General features: G+C 29.7%; 1 protein-coding gene across 5 annotated transcripts in view; it reads right to left on the bottom strand.

The window, feature by feature from the left end:
* LOC129959101 (delta and Notch-like epidermal growth factor-related receptor) overlaps positions 1–20,268 on the bottom strand; it is a 435,345-nt gene that overhangs the window by 34,662 nt on the left and 380,415 nt on the right. For all 5 annotated transcript variants that reach the window (XM_056071913.1, XM_056071912.1, XM_056071911.1 and 2 more), the window contains exons 4-8: positions 15,328–15,533; positions 8,449–8,585; positions 6,855–7,008; positions 1,731–1,955; positions 1,409–1,645 (exon numbers count right to left, since the gene is read on the bottom strand). In XM_056071913.1, coding sequence (XP_055927888.1) covers positions 1,409–1,645; positions 1,731–1,955; positions 6,855–7,008; positions 8,449–8,585; positions 15,328–15,533 — 959 coding nt within the window. The remainder of the gene's footprint in view (positions 1–1,408; positions 1,646–1,730; positions 1,956–6,854; positions 7,009–8,448; positions 8,586–15,327; positions 15,534–20,268) is intronic.

Raw genomic sequence — 20,268 nt, 5'->3', positions numbered from 1 at the left:
CTGTATTGTTGGCTAAAGAATTGAACTCCACATCTACATCGTTGAAAAGTCTCCAGATAAAGCAGCTCGGAAATACTAATTCCATTGATAATTATATTGGAACAGCTTGCGTATAGGCTAATCGCTTTAATGTTTATTTCTTGATTGAGTTATAATCTATTCATATTCAAAGGTCGGAGCCTTGGCCTCTATTTCATAGGTGAATGTGGAAAACATGTTCATTTCTGTCCCATTCGACTTGAATTTCATAATCCAGTATTAGTTTTTGTAGAAGATATATGGATTTTAATGTCTATATCGTGAAAGTTGTTCGAATATTATTGAAAATGTGATAGACGTAAGAGCATCTCTATGTGATGCTTGTATATTCATGGTTAATTCAAGACAAATCATTTACTTAAATTAGTACACCTGATTCATATAATCTTTGGTCATAATATTTATGCATTAGTTTCATTCCATTCTTGAAATGAATAAAAATAAGAGATAGTTCGTAAATTGAAATTGGAAGTGTTGAATTGGAGATGTAATTTCTTTCAAATAAATATTCAATATTAATTAAAAACACCTCAAATTCAACTGCATTTTCCACCCATGATTTATTTCGCAAGTAGATGCTAGTAGTAAATTTGTAGATAGCTAAGTATTTACAAAGATTAGAATTGTTCTAACTAAAAGCTTTAAAACTAAAAATTCTGGGTATTTTTTCATTAAACATCCATTTTGAAAAAATTATTTTCATAATTAAAGATATTCTTTTAATAATGAAATAATTCTTTTTACATTAGCATAACTTATAAAGAATGTCTTTATTTTCTTATCTCATTTATCTAATTGTTTAATAACAGATTCACAAAATTTCGAGTAATATGCAAACGTTCTGTACATGTATCGTTTAAATGCGGAGAATGCTAAATTTTTTATAATTTAAGATTAACTATAACAATTCTGTATCTTAATTAGTTTAAATTAAACCTCTAGAAAACTGGATTTTTCTTTATTAAAATTTAGTATCAATGAAGCCAAAGTTTCTCAGTATGCTAAAAGAAAGGAGTTCTGGGGATATTTGGATTTATATAAATTCTTAAAAATATGGAAAAAATAAGTAGAAAGTTAAGAAATTGAGAAGATTTGAGAAAAGGACAAGAACGAACCAATATATCCCGGGTGGCAAGATTAACTATTTTTAGCACTTTTTATCTTAATTAGTTTAAATTAAATACGTAGAAAGTTTGATTTTCTTTTTTAAATTTAATGGATGAAGGCAAAATTTTCTATTATGCTAGAAGAAAGATAGGACGATGGATTTGAGAATGATGTTTGGATTTATATAAATTATTAAAAATATGGAAAAAATAAGCTGAAAGTTAAAAATTTGGGAAGATTTGAGGAAAGGACAATAACGAACCATTATATCCCGGGTGGCAAATGCAGCTGTAATTATTTCCTCTGTCGACGCAATGAGCAGGTGGAGGGCACGGATTAGGTTGGCAAAGATCAACTTTGACTTGACAACGTCGGCCCTGATATCCTGGTCCGCAATGGCATCGGTACCCAGCAACTAAATCTTCGCATGCTCCACCATTAATGCAGGGACTGGAATCACACTCATCATATTCAAACTCACAGTGGTCTCCGCCATATCCTGGAATGTATCAAATCGAGTTTGTTCTCGAATCAAAGAATAATATTTGTCGATTATTTGTTGGTGTGATTCATCCTTTTCTTACCTGGTAGACAATAACATTTGTAACCGCTGAGGCCATCTTCACATACTCCATGAACACAGGGACTGGAGAGGCATTCATTAACATTGGCATCACAATGACGCCCACTGTAACCTGGAGGACATTCGCACCAGTAAGTAGTTTGATTGCCGCGGCAAGTGCCATTATTCAGACAGGGTTTGCGATCGCAAAGATTGACTTCTTCTTCGCATGCTTGACCTCGGAAACCTGGAGAAAAAAGTGCATTGTTGTCTCCAATCATATAAAATAAGCAGCAATATTTCACATATATTTTCTTCAGCTGATGTCTGAAGTTCTAAATCTACTACTATTTCATTTTAAAGAAAATTGTATGATGGTGATCTTTATTTGATGCACCACAGTTAAGCCTTTTTGCCATGGTTATAAGGCCTGTTTCTAAATATCATGTCGCTACCAGGATAGTCTTCGGCGATACTAAAGTTTCATCTGTAGTGAAAAAGGATCAAATTAAAATTCTGAGTGACTTGACTTTCTTTAAATGTATTTGTTTAGTTTTTAAATTGTCATGAGGAAATAATTGTAAGTTTATGCAAAGCCAATCCTTTTTCTTTTAATGAAGAAAATTGTCGCGTTTGCCATGTCATAACAGGAATGATTCGACACTTTTCTTTCTTATTTTGATGGCATTTCGATTTCATATGAAATTAATTTCTGAAAACAATGCATCATTGTTATGATGTTATAAAGATGAGTCAATGTAAAGATCCTTATTATGTAAAAGATCCTTATTATAGTTGCGATGCCATTGTCACGATACTTTCCAACTTTCTTTTTTAGAATATCGAAATATCTCATTGCAAGGTTTCACACTGTTTAATCTTGCATAAGATTCAGTATGCAAAATCAGAAAAAAGGAAGAGTCTCAGACTGTTTTAGGCTTCGTTCTGCTTTAGAAATATCATTACAAGAAATATAGGTAGCATCCATTTTTTTTTTCAAAACTCATCTCAGAAAATAAAAGAAATAATTGATGCTTCATATTGAGCTAGCCGATTATCATTAGGCTCAATTTTTTAGCAGTTATAGCAATGTCCAACAACAATTCTGTTTGATGAAAATGCTCAATATTACTGAATTTGCCAGCCTATAAAATTCTCGAACTGTTATATTAATTGCATTAATAAGCCTTTATTTGCAGAAAAGTTCCAGGCTGGCTTAATAAAAAAATAAAAACTATTTCTTTTGATAACAAAACTATTTTGAATGCTATATTATATTAAATAGCTGTCTGTCATAAATGAATGATTTTTTTTCTATTTCCCAAGCCAATCCAGTTTATCCAATAGATGAAAAACCTTGACATGAGGCGATGGAAAGTAATAAATGTTTGACCGATATACATATTCATAGATATTGAAGTACTACTACTTTTTCTTAATTCAGTTTTTCGGTAAAAAGGAGAATGGAACTGGCCAGAATCGATCCAATTCATGCTCATGTGACACACGTCAAATACATCAAGTTAATTTCCATTGGAATCCTTTGCGCATCTTTCAGGATATAAATATCGTGACATCATAGGGACGCTTAAAATAACAGGCATTTAGATGATATACGACATCCAAAGTTATTATTGCCATTGTGACTACGTTGTTATACGAATAAGTGCCATTAAGGAGACATCCGATCTATGAACGGGAAAATCCGAGAGAAATTTTGTCACATTATGAAAAAAGATATATTTGCAGAAAATGTTTGATTTCATATGTTACAGGTCACTTAATCAAAAAAGACATATTTGCAGAATACGTTTGATTTCATATGTTGCAGGCCATATTAGAAAAAAAAGACATATTTACAGAATAAGTCTGATTTCATATGTTGCAGGCCACATTAGAAAAAAAAGACATATTTACAGAATATGTCTGATTTCATATGTTGCAGGCCACATTATAAAAAAAAAGACATATTTGTAGAATGCGTTTGATTTCGTATGTTGCAGGCTTTCTGGAAATACCAAAGAAACACACACGAAATTTATTGCACAAAAAACCAAATTTAGTATATAACTGACTAAACTTTCAAATACCGCTATTCTAAGGATACATCAAGATATGGCCTGAATGATAGCTATTTGGTAATAAAAAAAAGAAAAGCAGAAACGAAATTTTTCTTTGCATAATTGTGATGAACTTTATTTAATGAATTGTAGATTTAAACTCACATTTAAAAGTCTCATTAGATGCTGAAAAGTGATAATTATTTCCAATCGTTTTAAACAGAAAGCGAATGCAGTTTTTCCTCCAGTTAATTATTCTCTAGTTTTGATTGTAGAAAGATTCGGAAGGAGAAGTTTAAATGGAATAGCATTAACTCATGAAAGTAAATGCTTGAAGAATTTAGTTAATTAGCATTAAGTGTTGCCGGGCATTTAAAAGTAAGATTAAAAGGAAATTCTAATATGAATGTCGTTCATAACTATTCAACGTTTGTCTGTAAGTTAGTAAGCTTTTATGAACTTTTATTGCTGCTGTCGTATTAATTGTCTGTTAATTGATCTCTGATTTTTTTCTGATTAAACTGAAATTAAAATAGCTCTTAGGAAAACAAACTAATTGCCTATCTTATGGAATTTCTATATTAATGAACAGTTCAGTAAAAGGATACAGTTGTTAATTAGACTTAAGATAAATTTATTTCATCGAATATATTTAAATAACCCATATTTTTCCTGTATATAACATATTTATTTTAACATACAAAGTCCCTTAAATAAGTCTTCTGATATCTTTTATTTGTAGCCATTCGTATGCTTTTCCTTTCTTTTCTCAAAATCAAATTCTGACTCTAAACTGCATAAATTGCGATAATGTTTCATTTTTGATATTTAGCATCTGAATTGGAGATTAGAAAAGGGCTGGAGGACGTAATATAACACTCTATCATTTGGGCTTGACAGCAGATTGTTTTGCTGGCCACGTATCTCCTAACATTATAAAAACGGAACCTTAAGCAGTGCCCTGTAGTTTGTTGCTCCATAGAGAACTGCAACTAGCAAGGTAAACACAAACTTTACGAACAAGTAGGAAGTTTTATTTTGCCTAGAAACATGGTATCAGACTTACTGTAAGTCGGCGTAAGTCTATAAAAGCCTTTAAGCGATACACGTTTCCTTCCCAACCCATATACCCTTTATTGATTTTAATACCTATACTAGTAGTTTTTTTAGATAGACTGAAATAATAAAATATTTGATTTCTGTTCACATTTAAGACAACTGGTTTCAGTGTCTGGTGGATGGAAAATTAAATTTTAATTCAAAATGCGAAGCGAAAAAGTAAAGAATAAAAAATATTTTTAATAGGGTAACAGTATTTCTTTATATTCTAAATACTGAAATACAAAATTTGCAAGGCCTTTCTTTTGACTAGTAAGTTGAAAAAACAAACAAAAAACTGGCAGAGTTGATTTACAACCGAATTTGGAAACATCCTAATAATAATGTTCTAAAATTTAAATTATTCTTGATTTTAATTTGTATATAATTTAGTACATGATCCTTATAACTAAAACAAAAGTCGAAATTTAGATTTCACTGAAATCTCCTCAACAACAATTACAACAAAAACTCTCGAGACCTCGAGACGCCATAAAGCTATCGTGTTTCAAGGCAGCTTTCTAGTTTGCCTATTTGGCATTCCAGCGCTTTAAATGCGACTCAGAAATTACGTGTGCATAATGACTTTAGTTAATAAACGAAATATAAAATACATGTTTATATTTCGTTAAACAAATTAAAATTTTTTAGTTTTAGTTTTAGTTTATACCTTTGAATTTCTTTTTCCCTCAAAACATATTAGCAAATACAAAATAAAGAGATTCCCAATAGAAGGCTGTATACATTCTGATCCTAAAAATTGTAAAATTCTCTTAAAGTATACCTAATTTAAGCATTTCGGCTACTAAATGAAACAAAATTTGAATTTTGAGTAATTTTAATAAAATTGTAGCTGAAAAAATTTTGAGATGTTCGAAAATAAAAAGGAATTAAAATATTTTCTGAACAACATTACGATATTATAATTGACGAAACAAGATGTACTATTCAAGTAATTATTTCCTACTCTGATAATTATGAATAAGGCAAACTTTCAATACTTTTAAGATATAATACATTATACTAGAGAAATTTCATTAATATTTTTCAGTATGAGTTCAATCTGAGAAAGAACTTATAAAATATGAAATTTAATTATTATTCCGCAACTTGTTTCATAACGGTGAGATATAAAGAAAACCTCTACTACAATAAAAAATTGATTATTTACTTTTATTTTTTTTAATGCTTACAAACTATTGTTTTATGCCAGCAGTTAACTTGTGATCTACTTTGGATCCAAATTTAGTTGAATTTGTCACCAAGTGCGATTGCCACCATTTTATGGAATTTGTAATATTTACATTTGTTAAGTAATTAAATGCCATTTAATGTGAACCAAAGACTTTCCAAAGGGTTTGAAATAAAATAATTAAAGGATTATTATCTATTTAACTATTGAATTTTAATTTCTAATGATATTTGTTGGCCAAAAATCATTTGAAGTAAAAAAAAAATGTAATTGTCAAATCTAAATATTATTTATTTGGAATTAATTTTAGAACAAAAAGCATTTATTTTAAAACCGAAATTTTTTTTCATAGATTTCAAAGAGAACCATAGATCTCCATAGATAACAAGTGACAAGCAAGTGAATAATAGAGAATTCGCTTTGCCCATATTTATTGGATGGTTTTAATCTTATAATTCTTACATGCCGTGAATGTGATTTTCTCTGTTATAGTTTCAATTATGTATAAAATTTATATTTTGAAAATCTATCCAAAATTAGTTTAAAAATTGATATTCCTTTTAACTGAGTAATATCCCAGTAAGAATTTCAATTAAAGTTTTGCTCTCGTTTTAATGATCTTAGTGATATATCGTTTCCTCCAGTATATATTATGCCCTATAGGACGATCAATTTTTTCTTTTCCCAGAATATCGTCAAAGGTAAGGATCTGTTAGAGGCGTAATGTTTCTTATATCGTTCAGTAAGCTGTAATAAATTGCTGTAGAGCCTCTCAACATGGAGAAGGCCATCTTACCGTGAGGGCATAAACACTGGTATGTTGATCCAGTAAGCCCTTCAGTGATGTCAACGCAAAAACCTCCGTGCTGGCAGGGGTTGGCATAGCAACCATCACGCTCTTCACAGAAACGTCCCACAAATCCAGGGCAGCAATGACAGGTGAAAGTTGTCTGCGAATAAAGATAAGAATATACACAAAGGTAGTTGGACTTGATTCATAAAATGGCGGATTTATATAAAAACTCATTACGCTCTTGATCTGCAGCAGTCGTGACCAATAATGGCGATCCCATAATCTTGGTCTTAAAAAATTTTTGTTTCTTTATTAAAAATTATGTTTCATTAAAATATATCTTTTAATATTAAAAAATTAACCTTTAGCATACATTATGCTGAAAAATAAAATGGTTACTGAGCAAATGGAATAACAGTATTTATGAAATGAATTTGCCTTCATTTCATAAATGGATTTATGAAATGAAGGCAAGTTTTGTTATTTCTGAATTTCTGAATGAATAACAATTCTATTTACTATACCGTTTTGTACATTTCTTAAAATTAAAAAAAAAAATTGACGTAAATTTTTTTCGCAAAATGTTTATAAACGAAGTGATTTAAGAGAACTGTTAAAACTTGAAAATAATCTCTAAATTGTTTAAAATCATTTACAGCATGGAAAAATGATGCTTTTTTAATGAATAATATACATGTTTTGGAAATGTGTTAATGTTTTTAGAAATAATTATTTCTATTTGGAAATAAGAAAAGCTCAAAGCAAAAAAATGTTAAAATATAATGTGAAAAATAGATTTAAAAATTAAAATCTTCGAATAATTATAAACAAAATTGTAAAGTGGGATATGCCGTAATTTCCTGAGTATTATCAGCTGATTATCTGTTAAAAAAATTGAAATGAAATGAGAATCCTCATTGTAATCGTTACAAAATAAATTGCTGCTGCAGATAATCAGCTATATAATCTACGGATTATACGGCGGTTCTAATTATCTGCCGAAATCTTTTTATCAGGGCTAAAAATAGCATCCGCGAATTATGCACCTGATGATAATAACGGTATTATCTGTCTGTTGAATGATATTATCTAAGGTATATTTATATGAATGTGGTTCGAAAAAAAAAAGGAAGGATAATTTTAGCTGCCAGTTTAGTCAACAATAAGTAGAAAAGTATTTTTATTTAATGAATGTAAAACAAAAATGGTGAAAGAATTTATTCTGATGAAGGATAACTATAATCAAGGTAAAACAAACAAACATCATAATATTAAAACATATTGTTTTTGAAAACATTTGTAAAAAAAATCAAAAAATATTCATAATCATTCGTAAGAAGAAGTGTAATTATTGTGAGTATTTGTACTTACATTCAGACGACTAATAGCACTGATGTTGCTTGGAAACTTTAGTCCATAACGTGAAAAATCAATCAAAATAATTACTTACCTTCATTTTGCAGGTCGTTGTGTATCTACTTTATTTTCATAGCTTATGTTGTTTCCTAGATCTAATATTCTTGAAGGATCATAGCATTTATTCATGTAAAATATCAAGCAATTAGGTGTAATTTCTTTTATGAAACAAAACACTTACCAAAGTGTGGTCAGTCAAACAACTTCCTTTACCAGAGCAAATATCATCTTCGGGAAGTCGAGCGCACTCCTGCGTGCGAACAGTTACATTCAAAGTCCATGAAACTTCGCAACCAGTCGCAGGCAATCGGGATCTCACTGTCAAAATAAAATGACGTAGAAAAGGATCATTAGTTTAATTATAATTTCATTTTAAAGGCTTTCATTGCGTTTTTTCAATATTCTCCTGAACAATGGTTTTTTTTGTCAGAAGGTTTGAGCACTGAATTATCTTGTTCAAATATGGTGATTCTAATCTCGATGGGTCTAACCGATCTATTCAAATCTATTAATGAAAACTCATGATAGAAAGGTTTATTTGTGAAAGGCATTGGAACATTTAAGAAGATTATGGATAAGAAAGCTGATTTATCTCCAATATATGGATATTTATGGCCTTCTTGATGGAATTTCAGTAGAAAAAAGCAAACAGTTTTGTTTCGCTTGAAGGAAAACCAAGACGTATTTCAGCAGCCAGCTTTACCATAGCGAGTAATTAATTACTATTGCACATATCAATTCCTTTCGTTTCACTTTATCAACATTGAAAGGCTCCAAGTGTCCAATAAATGAAACTACCGTGGCACCGAGACCCCTGAATAAACTATGAAATTCATTCCCATTCTTTAAGCATGACCTGAGGCTGGTGCTTTGTTCGTTAGAGACGCTCGCCTAGACGGATATGAGAAGCAAAGAAGTTTTCTGAGAACACTCAAAGGTCCGAGCATGCATGTACTTAATTGTCATCAGCTAAGCGAGGTTCTCTTTTGTATATTAATCATTTAAAAAAACGGGCTGTAATAGCTGATTTTGATGGAAAGAAGGGAAATTTTTCTTACCTATGAAAAAAAATCGGTCATTTCAGCATTCTGAACTCAAATAATAGAAATTAGAGGGTTGCTTAATGGTGGCTAAGAAGGCAAAGCCCTCAATCTTCATTCTCTGTTTCATGTTACTTAGTTATATCGTATACTCCTCCAAAGGTTAAGCATTACCGTTTTTAACTGTGCAAACCTGAGTGGTCCTTTTTTACGTATTTGCTCCATGAAAGTACCAAGAAATGGTTTCAAAACACGTAATTTATTGCTGAAAATTCCTTATAACGATTTCAAATGGTATTACCTCAGGATTAAAAAAAAAAATAATCTGTAAGAAATAACTTTTAACCAAAATGGATTTCAATAATGTGGATAAAATCCTTTTTAACCGATTAGGATTTCAAAAAATTAAACTCTTTAAGGAAGAGTAACCATGCTTTTAAGTATTTAAATATTCATTTTAAAGTGACAGTTACAATGTTTTCAGAATATGGAACTATCAACTTAATGAGAAATTTATTATCAAAAAGGGATGATAATTTATAAAAGCGGCAATATTGTTCGCTTCTTGGACCTTTTAAAATTTAGATGAAATGTTTATAGTTACGAAAGTGGAAAGACAAATGAAAACTTTTATATTAACTTATAATATAACCATACATTAAAATGACATTTTTCACCAGAGATTAGACGAATGTAAAACACATTAAAAATTGAAGAACAAGGATTCAGTGAGTTAAGCTTCAAGAATTAATGCATTTCATCGAAACAGCTTTCTTACAATCATTAGAAATTCATTTATTCGATATATATGCCTTCTTCCCCCTTAATTAAGATTCGAAGACTGCGAATAAGCAGAAATTATATTATCTCAGAATTAATACGATGCATTTGTAATGAAAATTCGAATAGAAGTGCAGTGTTAGGAATAGTTCTCGTGGAATTAGAGAATGTTTTCCACGTGAAAGGAGAGAAAGAATCTTTGGATATTTTAATTCAAGATTCTACTTTGTTCTCTAATCTACTTATCGATATTGTACTCCAGGAAACATCTCTTCACTCCACTTGGAATTGGATTATTTCAACTTTACATTTAAATAAAATTACTGTCAAAAAGCTATCAATAGCAACTACTTCAACCTTAGACAAAATGCTGAGGAATTTTTAAGTAGCACTTGACATTTCTACCATTTTAAGCTATTCTTAATATGAGTTTTGGGGCAGATTGTGTCACACAGAAAGAATATGAAAATATTTATTGTATTAAATATGCTATATTGCCATGGAACGTTAATCTGACTCCTGACAAAAGTCATAAGGACTTTTTTGTCCCTGGCTTCTCACAAATAGTCAAATGTCATTAAGATAACTATTAGAGAGACTTTCGACATTGGAAATCTATAACTGACTGTCTGATTGTGGAAAGTTTTAAACGAATTAAATAGGAAAGTGAAGAAATAACGAATTAGGAGCTGAGGAAACTAAAAGTAAACAAGGCAGGATTATTTTGACTTCAGAGTTTGAAGAAATCTACCTTGCACTTCTTACAGAAATGGACTACCTGTCTTCTAATAAAACTAATAAAGATAACAAGTTTAAGAAATATTGAAGATCAATTTTTGTGTTGAAAGAACACGGGATCTTAATTATCAATGTTTTTGTAAGGATTCAGAAAGATTTAGAATTTCAGCTCAATGGAAAACTTAAAGAAATGTACAAGAATAAGAGTAAGCTAAGTACAATTGCTGAGAAACAATTCAGAGTATGATATTTATAATTCTTTATTCTTTCAATCTTTTGATTTTATGGTAGATCAAATTTCCCGAATACAATTCAAAGAAAACAAATGTATAAAAATGTAGCTGTTTTAGATGTATTCTGCATTCATATATCATATTACCATTTTAAGAAAATTATATAAGAATGGAAAGTATCCTAATTAAACAGAAAAATACTCCAAATAAATTCTAATGGATTTTTATAAACATGAGTTTATGTATTACAAATTCATGCTTATGAAAGATAAACTCATGATTATTCAAGTTCAAATTTTGATGAAATTCAATTGGTAAAAGTTTAGTTTGTAAAATTCATTAAAAAAAGCAGCATTTATATTCTTGAATCATTTATATTGAAATTGATTATTCTTGTCAATCGTACTTTAATCATAAGTTTTTATTCCTGCTGTAACCGATTCATCGTAAATAGTAGATAATTCGTAAAGATTGTGTATCTGGAAAATTTCTTAGCATGGAATTTAAAAGCTTCAATAAAACCTTTTAATTGGTACTTTCCTAACAAGTTGATGACTTTTTTTGGCCGGATTAATTTTCTTAGTTTCTAAGAGAGTTTTTAAGCCAAGTAAAGTATTTTTCTTTAAAACCTTACCCGCATTTCACTCTTTAGCTGCCCTTTTTTGGTTAATTTGTAGTTGTAAAGTAATATTTTCTCTCCTTTTGTAAAATAGTATTTTTAATTAGAGAGCGCACTTCATGTTTAATTTTGAAGTAAAAGAATGAACAAAAGATTTTAATTAAAACACTGAAAGAGTTTTTTTGGTGAAGCTATATAATCTTAAAACATCCTGGAAGTGTTCACCTGTAGGTAACCTTTTAATAAGGGATTTTAGCAAAAATATTCAGAAGTACCTAATTCTCCTAAATTACAGTCTTTTGTTGGAAATGAAGATGTTTTCTCTTTGCATAAAAATAGGATATATTCTAGCAGTATTGTCTTTATAAAATGTTGTAATCTTAGAAACAGGCTCAATAAAAGCGTTCTAGGAAAACATCACCTCATACAGTATGAAGACAAATTTCAATGCATAAAATTCTACTCAAAAATTATCAAGATAATAATTTAATAGTTTTTGTCTATAAAATATGAAAGCAGAATGGTATCATTTTCACTACAGTAATAAATTTGAAATCAGTATTGAAGTAATTAAAAGAGTTGTGCGGATGTTATAGATTTTTAATGTACTTTCATGTTTAGAAATCTCAGCTTTCTAATGTGAAAAAAAAAATTTAAAGCTGACGGAACCTTCTTTGAATTTTTTGATTTGACTTTCAAAGTACTGCAAACAGACCAAAGAGAAATTATATAAATATTTCCTTCTTCTTTGTGAGGATGAAGAATGGGTTTCTTATACTTTAAGTTATGTTTTGCAAAGAAAAAAAATGAGAAAATGTCCCACTAATATTGAAAACTGCGATTCGCATGCAAATTTTTACTTTCATGTAATAATAATGTTGTTATCTTACATTATTTTCTCTGTGTTAACCAATTCAGTCATTTCTTTGTAATTGGCCTATTTTTCAATTTCATCATTTCTTTGTAATTGGCCTATTTTTCAATTTCATAATTTCTTTGTAATGGCTTATTTTTTAATTTCATTACTACTCATAGATATCAACCATCTTCACTGTAAATTAAGATTTATCTCCAAGGCAAAAGAAGTATGAAAAGAAATAAACTTATGAAGAAATGCAGAAAAGAAGTACAAACAGTTATCAATAAAGCAGACTTAGAAAAGGAAGTAAATTTTATGAAATTAGGAATGAAAGAATATTGTGATTTATGAGATTCCAAATTTTGACTTTATTTTATATGTTTTTATTGAAAACGTTGAAAGATAATGCCTATTTTTAAAATTAAAAAGTGACGTAATTAGGCTCTTGACACCGTTGTCAAAGTTTTGTTTTAGGATAGAGATGAGCTGTCACACATTGATTTGCTTTATGATTTTTATAAAATCAATGTATTATGAATTTGAAAGCTGGGAACTAGATGACACTATATCTTTATTAACACAAGATTTATCGCTAACATTATCATAAATATTAACAGCTTTGATCAAAGATGCTGTTAATATTTATGATAGTGTTAGCGATATGTAAGAAGATCAGATAATATATTAGAAGCTTGTGGAGATAACCAATCGTCCGTCGAATCCTATATATAACAATGAAGCAATAACAATAATTCTTTTACATTAAAACTTTGTAAAGCACAAAAATTGCCGTCATTTTGCCGAAATATGAGATCTACTCTTAAATAAGCATATATAATTGTCCATCTGCTCCTTTAATTCGGGGTGGAGTTTGAAATATTCCTGTCTCTTTTATCTGCTTCACCTTCGTTTGCGAAAATCCCAGTTTCTGTTTTGGCGTCAAGAATTATGGGAGTTTTTTTATGTTTAAAGTGACTGATTTATCGTGTGCGAATAAATCTATATAAGAATAAATAATATTTATATTGATTCATGGTGTTTTCTCTTCACGAACCAAATTAAAGAAATATGAGATCTACTCTTAAATCAGCATATGTAATTGTCCATCAGCTCCTTTAATTCGGGGTGGAGTTTGAAATATTCCTGTCTCTTTTATCTGCTTCACCTTCGTTTGCGAAAATCCCAGTTTCTGTTTTGGCGTCAAGAATTATGGGAGTTTTTTTATGTTTAAAGTGACTGATTTATCGTGTGCGAATAAATCTATATAAGAATAAATAATATTTATATTGATTCATGGTGTTTTCTCTTCACGAACCAAACTAAAGGTTATTGCTAATATTTTCTTTCAGCACTTTTTTTTATATTTAACGCTGCATATTTTTCTATTTGTTTCAATCCGATTTTAGTGATTAGCTTTGATTTGAGTGTTGTGTAATGCAAATAAGGTATTTTTTTATTTTGTAAGACCACTGCCAACGTGCATGGTATTTTCTATTGAAACCGTTGTTAGTTAATCTGTGACAATCAGATATAAGATATTGTTAGCAAGATAGACGGGGACAAGTTCTAGTACAAAGATAGTTAATTTTTTTATAATGAAAAGTAAAAAATTGGTATCTGCAAAGTATAAAATTGAATAAAATTTTGTTTTTGTAATTTCTATATACATTTTGAATCTTACTTTATTGTACAGATAATACTTATTGGTACAGATGCTGATATTTGATATAATTCTTAATAATTGGATTAAGTTATTTTCTTTGTTAGGGAATTTTGAATTAATATATAAAATGATAAATCATCTATTTTAGCTTATGGCTCATGAATTTTTCAATGTTCTTACTGGAAAAAGAGATTTTTCATATATAGTTAAAAGAATTAATTTCTCAGTTAACAAACTTATTCATTAAACGTGTTGTGAATATCTTTGATAAAAAAATGATTTAAATAACATCTAAGAATAATAATTTGCGAAATAATTTTTTACTTACTTAAATTACTTTCCGATTTTAACATTCAAAAAATATTAAATACTATGAAATATATAAAACCCGCCAGTTATTTTAAAACAATGATTTCTAATTCTAGTGCTTGGGAAGAGCAATCCAACAATTTTTAGAAATGAGAAACCAATCTTGTAGGTTCTACCATTTTTGCGGATGCTTATTTTCTTAAAAGAAATATAAACTAAACTAATATAAAACATTGAAATTTGCTATTGATGGATTACTCTAAATGTTTCATCGAAATTTCAATCAAAATCCTACTTATAATTTATCTGATTGTTGGTTATTTGTAGCACTTAGCAATTACGTTAATTTAATAACAAATTGATAACATTAATTTATTATAAAATTTCTAACGTTAATTAATTTTAAATTTAACATTAAAATTATAACAATAATTAATTATAAATTAATAACATTAATTGGGAAATTTTATAATCCGAGTTCATGAAAAATTATTATTGTTTAGTTGTTAATGCAGAAAATTTTTCTGTTAAATTAAAACGAAACAACTTACAACTTTCGAATTCAAGAAATCTAATTAGGGAGATGACTGTCTTTTGTAGTTTTCTAGTTCTACGATCTAGATTATATAGTATTATTAGTTAATTTGTCAGATTTCTCACGAAAAAACAACGAAAAATTCTAAGCATGCAATAAAATATAATGAATCCTACATCTGCCATATTTTCTTATTCTACAAAATATCGGAATTTTACCTATATTTTCTACAAAATATCGGTAAAATTCGGAGGACTTTGTATAAGATCAATAAATAAATATACCGTTAAATACATGGACTCCAGCCAAAAGAAGTTCGTCTTTGAGAGTAATGTTTTCTCCAGATCTTACTTTCCAACGAGCCATTGCCTCAATTGGTAGAACTGCCAAATTGCAGGACACTGCCTCTCGCTCTGGTACAGGATCAAGAATCACATCAATGTCCTCTGTTTCTTCATACGTGGCATTGCTTGAGAGGTTCATCTGAAGGCTGCAAAAGAAATATTCACATTAAAAATGCATGAACTATATTGAAATGCCGAAACAATACGATGCAAGAAAATTGTATTCCGAAATGTACTGAGCAAAATACGATTAGTCCTGAAAACTCATTCATTGGATTATCAGGTTCATGTGTTCAAATTCCGTTTGTACGAAATAAAAATGTATATTAAAAATGAAATGATATTGATATAGTCAAAATAATGACTCTTGTGCGAAATGACTCTTGTGAGCAAAAGTAGTACAATAAAGAACACATTTGATTATGAACAAAAATTGATGAATGAGAAAGTGAACATGGATGTTTTTTTTATTTTTATTTTCTGGTTCAAATAAATGTTTTAGTTTTATATTTTTGATTCAAAGGTATACAATTAATAAATTTTTTTAATGAATAAAAGCATTTTGAATTTAATTAAGAAAATTTCGCATTTTGAAAACCAGACTTCCGGTTTATTTTTACATGTTTTTAAAAAGTTGTTTGTTAGAAAATTATTTTCAGTAATTGATCCTTTTTTGGTCATAATCTTTTTTTTGGCACGATCTTAGTTTATCATAATAAATCATTAGTTTAATATTTTTGATGCATTGAAGGAATTTTTTTGATGAATAAATGTACTTTGAAATCAATTGCAAACAGTTTTCGTTGTGAAAATCAGTCTTTCGGTTTATTTTTAGATGTTTTCAAAAAGTTGTTTGTTAGAAATTTATATTCAGTAATCGATCTTTTTTTGTCATAATAGATAAAATTAGATGATTTTATTTGTTATGGTAAAATAATTTGTTTTTTTTTACGGAATTTAAATTTGAACTGTAAGTCTATTTTGCAATATAAGCTAACACCATTATTTTACTTCTATAATTATATTAAAAATTGACAATTACAAATATAGGATTGCTAATTCAAAGACGAAAGGAAGGAAAATTATATACATTGGTTCTTGCTTATTTTGCACCATTATAATACAGAAAAAACTGTAAATTTTACGATTTCTGTAGTAAGTTTTGAATTTTATTTTTATTTTCCTCATATTGTAGAAGAAATTTTAAAAACTCATTTATCATTATAATAGCATTATGTGTCATCAATTTTATTTTTTAATAAATGCATGTTTTATTGAATAATGAATGAAAATTTATTTGAAGTACTCCAAAGGTTTATTGTTGTAAGGCATCATTTTCGCCATTACCGTATCTGTTAGGTTGCGTACAATTTATAATGTTGTTAGTCATGTGACCAAGTTGTTGTGTTATTTCTGTTTCCAGACGTGAAATTAAAGTAATACCTTTCACTAAAATAAAGGTGAGATGGAAAGAAAAGGAACTGCTATTTATTTATTATAGTTTTTTTTACTGAGCAGTATATAGAAATATTTCACAGTTTCGACATAAAACAAAATGGTATAGTTAAAAAATCCAAATCAACCTAAAAAATAGTAAAAAGAAAAATGCACCAAAAAAAATCAGGAAAAGTGCTGTTCTTATCACCTCCCTGGGGAGGATAATTCGAAAAGTGATAGATACGGGATTTTGGAACGCCCTGTATTGTAGATTTGTATTCTATTAAATCTGTGCTATACATTTTATTTGGAGCATTCTGTTTCTTTTCTCAATTCACTGCCGAAAAGCGGAAACATTGTATACCTTTTCTTCTTAAATAAGAAAACAACAATACCATGAAGGCAATATTTAAGTTAAAATTTTTCGAATTTTAGTATAAAATATTCTTCATAATTCATTGATGAAAATATTTGGAAGACAACAAATTTAATTTTGAATTAGTTAAATGTTCATAAAATTTTTTATGGAACTTAAATATCGCTAAAAAGCAACTAAACTTGCTAGATATCGAAATTATTATAAATTATAAAGAGAAGCAATTAAGAAAGTAAGTCGAAATTATAAAGAGAAGCAATCATCCGTGTTAGCAAAGAAGCGAATAATTTAAGATTGGAATAAAATCCATTTGAGATATTAATTTCAAAGGAAAAGTTAAAATTATTCAAAAATGCTGAAATGACATGATTGGGATTAGGTTTGACAAATAAGTTGATGTTTGAAGAAAGAGAGCGAAATTAAATTTCACATTTTCTTTCATAATGCAGGATATCTGAATAAAAATCTTTCATATGCCAATTTAAGCATTCTTTGGCCTAAGGCTTATTTATTCACTTACTGAGATTCAATTCCAGAAAACGTACATATAGAGATAGCCAAAAACTCAGGTGAGCAATTTCAATACGATTCTCTGAAAGCAAGGGAGGAGGGGGGGGGAGAGAAGATTCTCTGAAATCTTTGTTACCAGACCTCATATGTGTTTTGCACTCTATAAAATTGAGGTTCCAACTTGGAAGAGGCGAAAGCATGGGAGAAACGAAAAATATTTGGAACTATGGCAATACTCAAAACAAACCGCTACCAGTTTGTTTGATTATGGATATGGAAAGATAATTAGATTTCTTAGAATCATCCTTAACTTTAACTGGATGGTCCAAAGGAAGAGTTATACGAATATTTGGATAAAACAACAAATATGTGTTTCCTAGCAAAGATGGCGCAAAAATTAAATTATTAATTTGAAATTTCCAGTCAAAAGGTCAGATGTGCAAATAGTATATACCGTTTTGAAGCTTTTCAGTGACTGTAAGTGGGTGTACCTGTTGAATTAGATTTCGATAAGTCAACAGAATCTGATAAGTTACTGAAATAAATTAGATTCTTTTTATATATAAGTTATAGAGTTTCTATGATAAATCTTAATAATGTTTTCCTTTTGATTGAATAGTATGTGAAATAATTAAATTTCAGAACTGAAGTCAAGCGAGAAATGGCATAGATATAAAATTTCTCTTTGGTGTTTTTAGTACGGTTAGCAGTTCAAAATCTATCAGGGGAAACATATTTTCCCCGAAAGTTCCGCATATATTCCTCTACAAAAGTGTAACCCACCATAAAAGTTTTAGAGTTTAATCAAAGTCGTGAATGCCACGAATAATCAGATTTTTATTTTTATAATCCCGCATATGAGTGTTTTGTGCTTCATAGTAGAGTGAAGAAAACCGTGGATTCACTTTGAACTTCTTTTTTTTTCAACTGAATAAAATCAAAATTTGACACACAGTTACTATTTTAGTAGCATAATCACATACCAAGGGTACATAAATAGGTGGGGAATCTGGCACCTCCCATCGATGACGGGACGTACTTCCTTCGGAAAGGGTTGTACCGTGGCCGGTAATGGCCCTTAGGACTCAACCACAGTTCCCGCCAATGTTGTTGTTGCGGCGGTCCGGTCATTCAGTATTATTTATCCTTGTGCCTTCGGGCGGGTCGTAGAATCAGTGATATGACTAATCACATACCAAATTTCATTCATCTAAGTTACTGCGTGTTTGAGTTATCACGTTTTTCCTGCATGATAATGTTCAGACGATTGACTCTAATGAATTTTGTGCAAAATCTGAAACAAATTTAAATTTTAAGTGACAAAATTAGGTACCTTATTTCATACACCCAAGTTGATGCATTTTTCAGTTACCTGATTCACATGCATTAGAAATTATAGACAGAGAATGTCAACCTTTTGACAATTTTAGTTTAAAGTTTTATAAAAATCATCATTTTAGACTTTAAAACTGTACTGAGCTTCACTTATCTAAGTCGTTTCACTTTTGAGTTACAGCGTTTAAATATATGTGAAATATAGACGGACAGATGATTAACCCTTAGTTGGAATTAATTCAACAATTTACACTCATCTACACTTTTAATGCTAACTCTATATTCCAAATTTCAAACATCTAGTTTTTTAAGTTTTGAAATTATCATGTTTCTTTGTATTTGGTCATCGAGATAGATGGACTTCCTGAGAATGGATACTGTTCCAAATTTGATAGATATCTACAAATTTAATATAAAGACCACATATCAAATATAATCCATCTATCTCAAAGCGTTTCTGAGTTATTGTGTTCACAGACATCCACAAAGAACGAGAAACAGACGCAATTCCAAAAGTGTGTTTTACCTACTCGCAGAGATCTGAAAGTGGAGTTTTGTCAAAATTCAAGTTTGGATTTTTCGATAATTACGCAACTTTCCTTTTCTCTACTTCATATATGAGAAGTCATATCACTGACTCTCCGAGCCGCCCGAAGGCACACGGATAAAGAAAACTGAATGACTGGACCACTGGAAAAGCAACATTGGCGGGAACTGTGGTTGAGTCCTAAGGGCCATCACCGGCCACGGTACAACCCTTCCAGAAGGAAGTACGTCTCATCATCGATGGGAGGAACCAGATCCCCCACCTATTTATGTACCCACCAGGGTGGCGAGATCCAACCACTGTACTGGAAGCATCTCATCCTCATTTCTAGGTAGCCCCCCCGGGGGTTATATTATATGGGTATTGTTAAAATTTACTATCATTTTAAACAAAATTAATCAGTGCTGTCCTTTCACTTTATTCAAATATATATACATGCATAAAAACGCAACGAATCCTGATGGATGAAATTCGCCATACAGTTTTATCAGCAAAATTGAAGATGTGTATCGAATCTTGAGCTAATTTCATCAGAGAGTTTACAGTATGGATTTGTAGATTCATGTATTTGTCAAATAAATAACTCATAAATATAACAGGATAAATGACCGTACTTTTAAAACTAAAACTGTACATCAATTGAAACATATTAGTCAAGGAGTACAAACCGTCTGTA

Source organism: Argiope bruennichi, chromosome X1, assembly GCF_947563725.1.
Source record: "Argiope bruennichi chromosome X1, qqArgBrue1.1, whole genome shotgun sequence".
Classification (NCBI taxonomy): Eukaryota; Metazoa; Arthropoda; class Arachnida; order Araneae; family Araneidae; genus Argiope; species Argiope bruennichi.
Note: the sequence above shows the minus strand (reverse complement) of the source record. Positions and strands in the feature narration are given on the sequence as shown.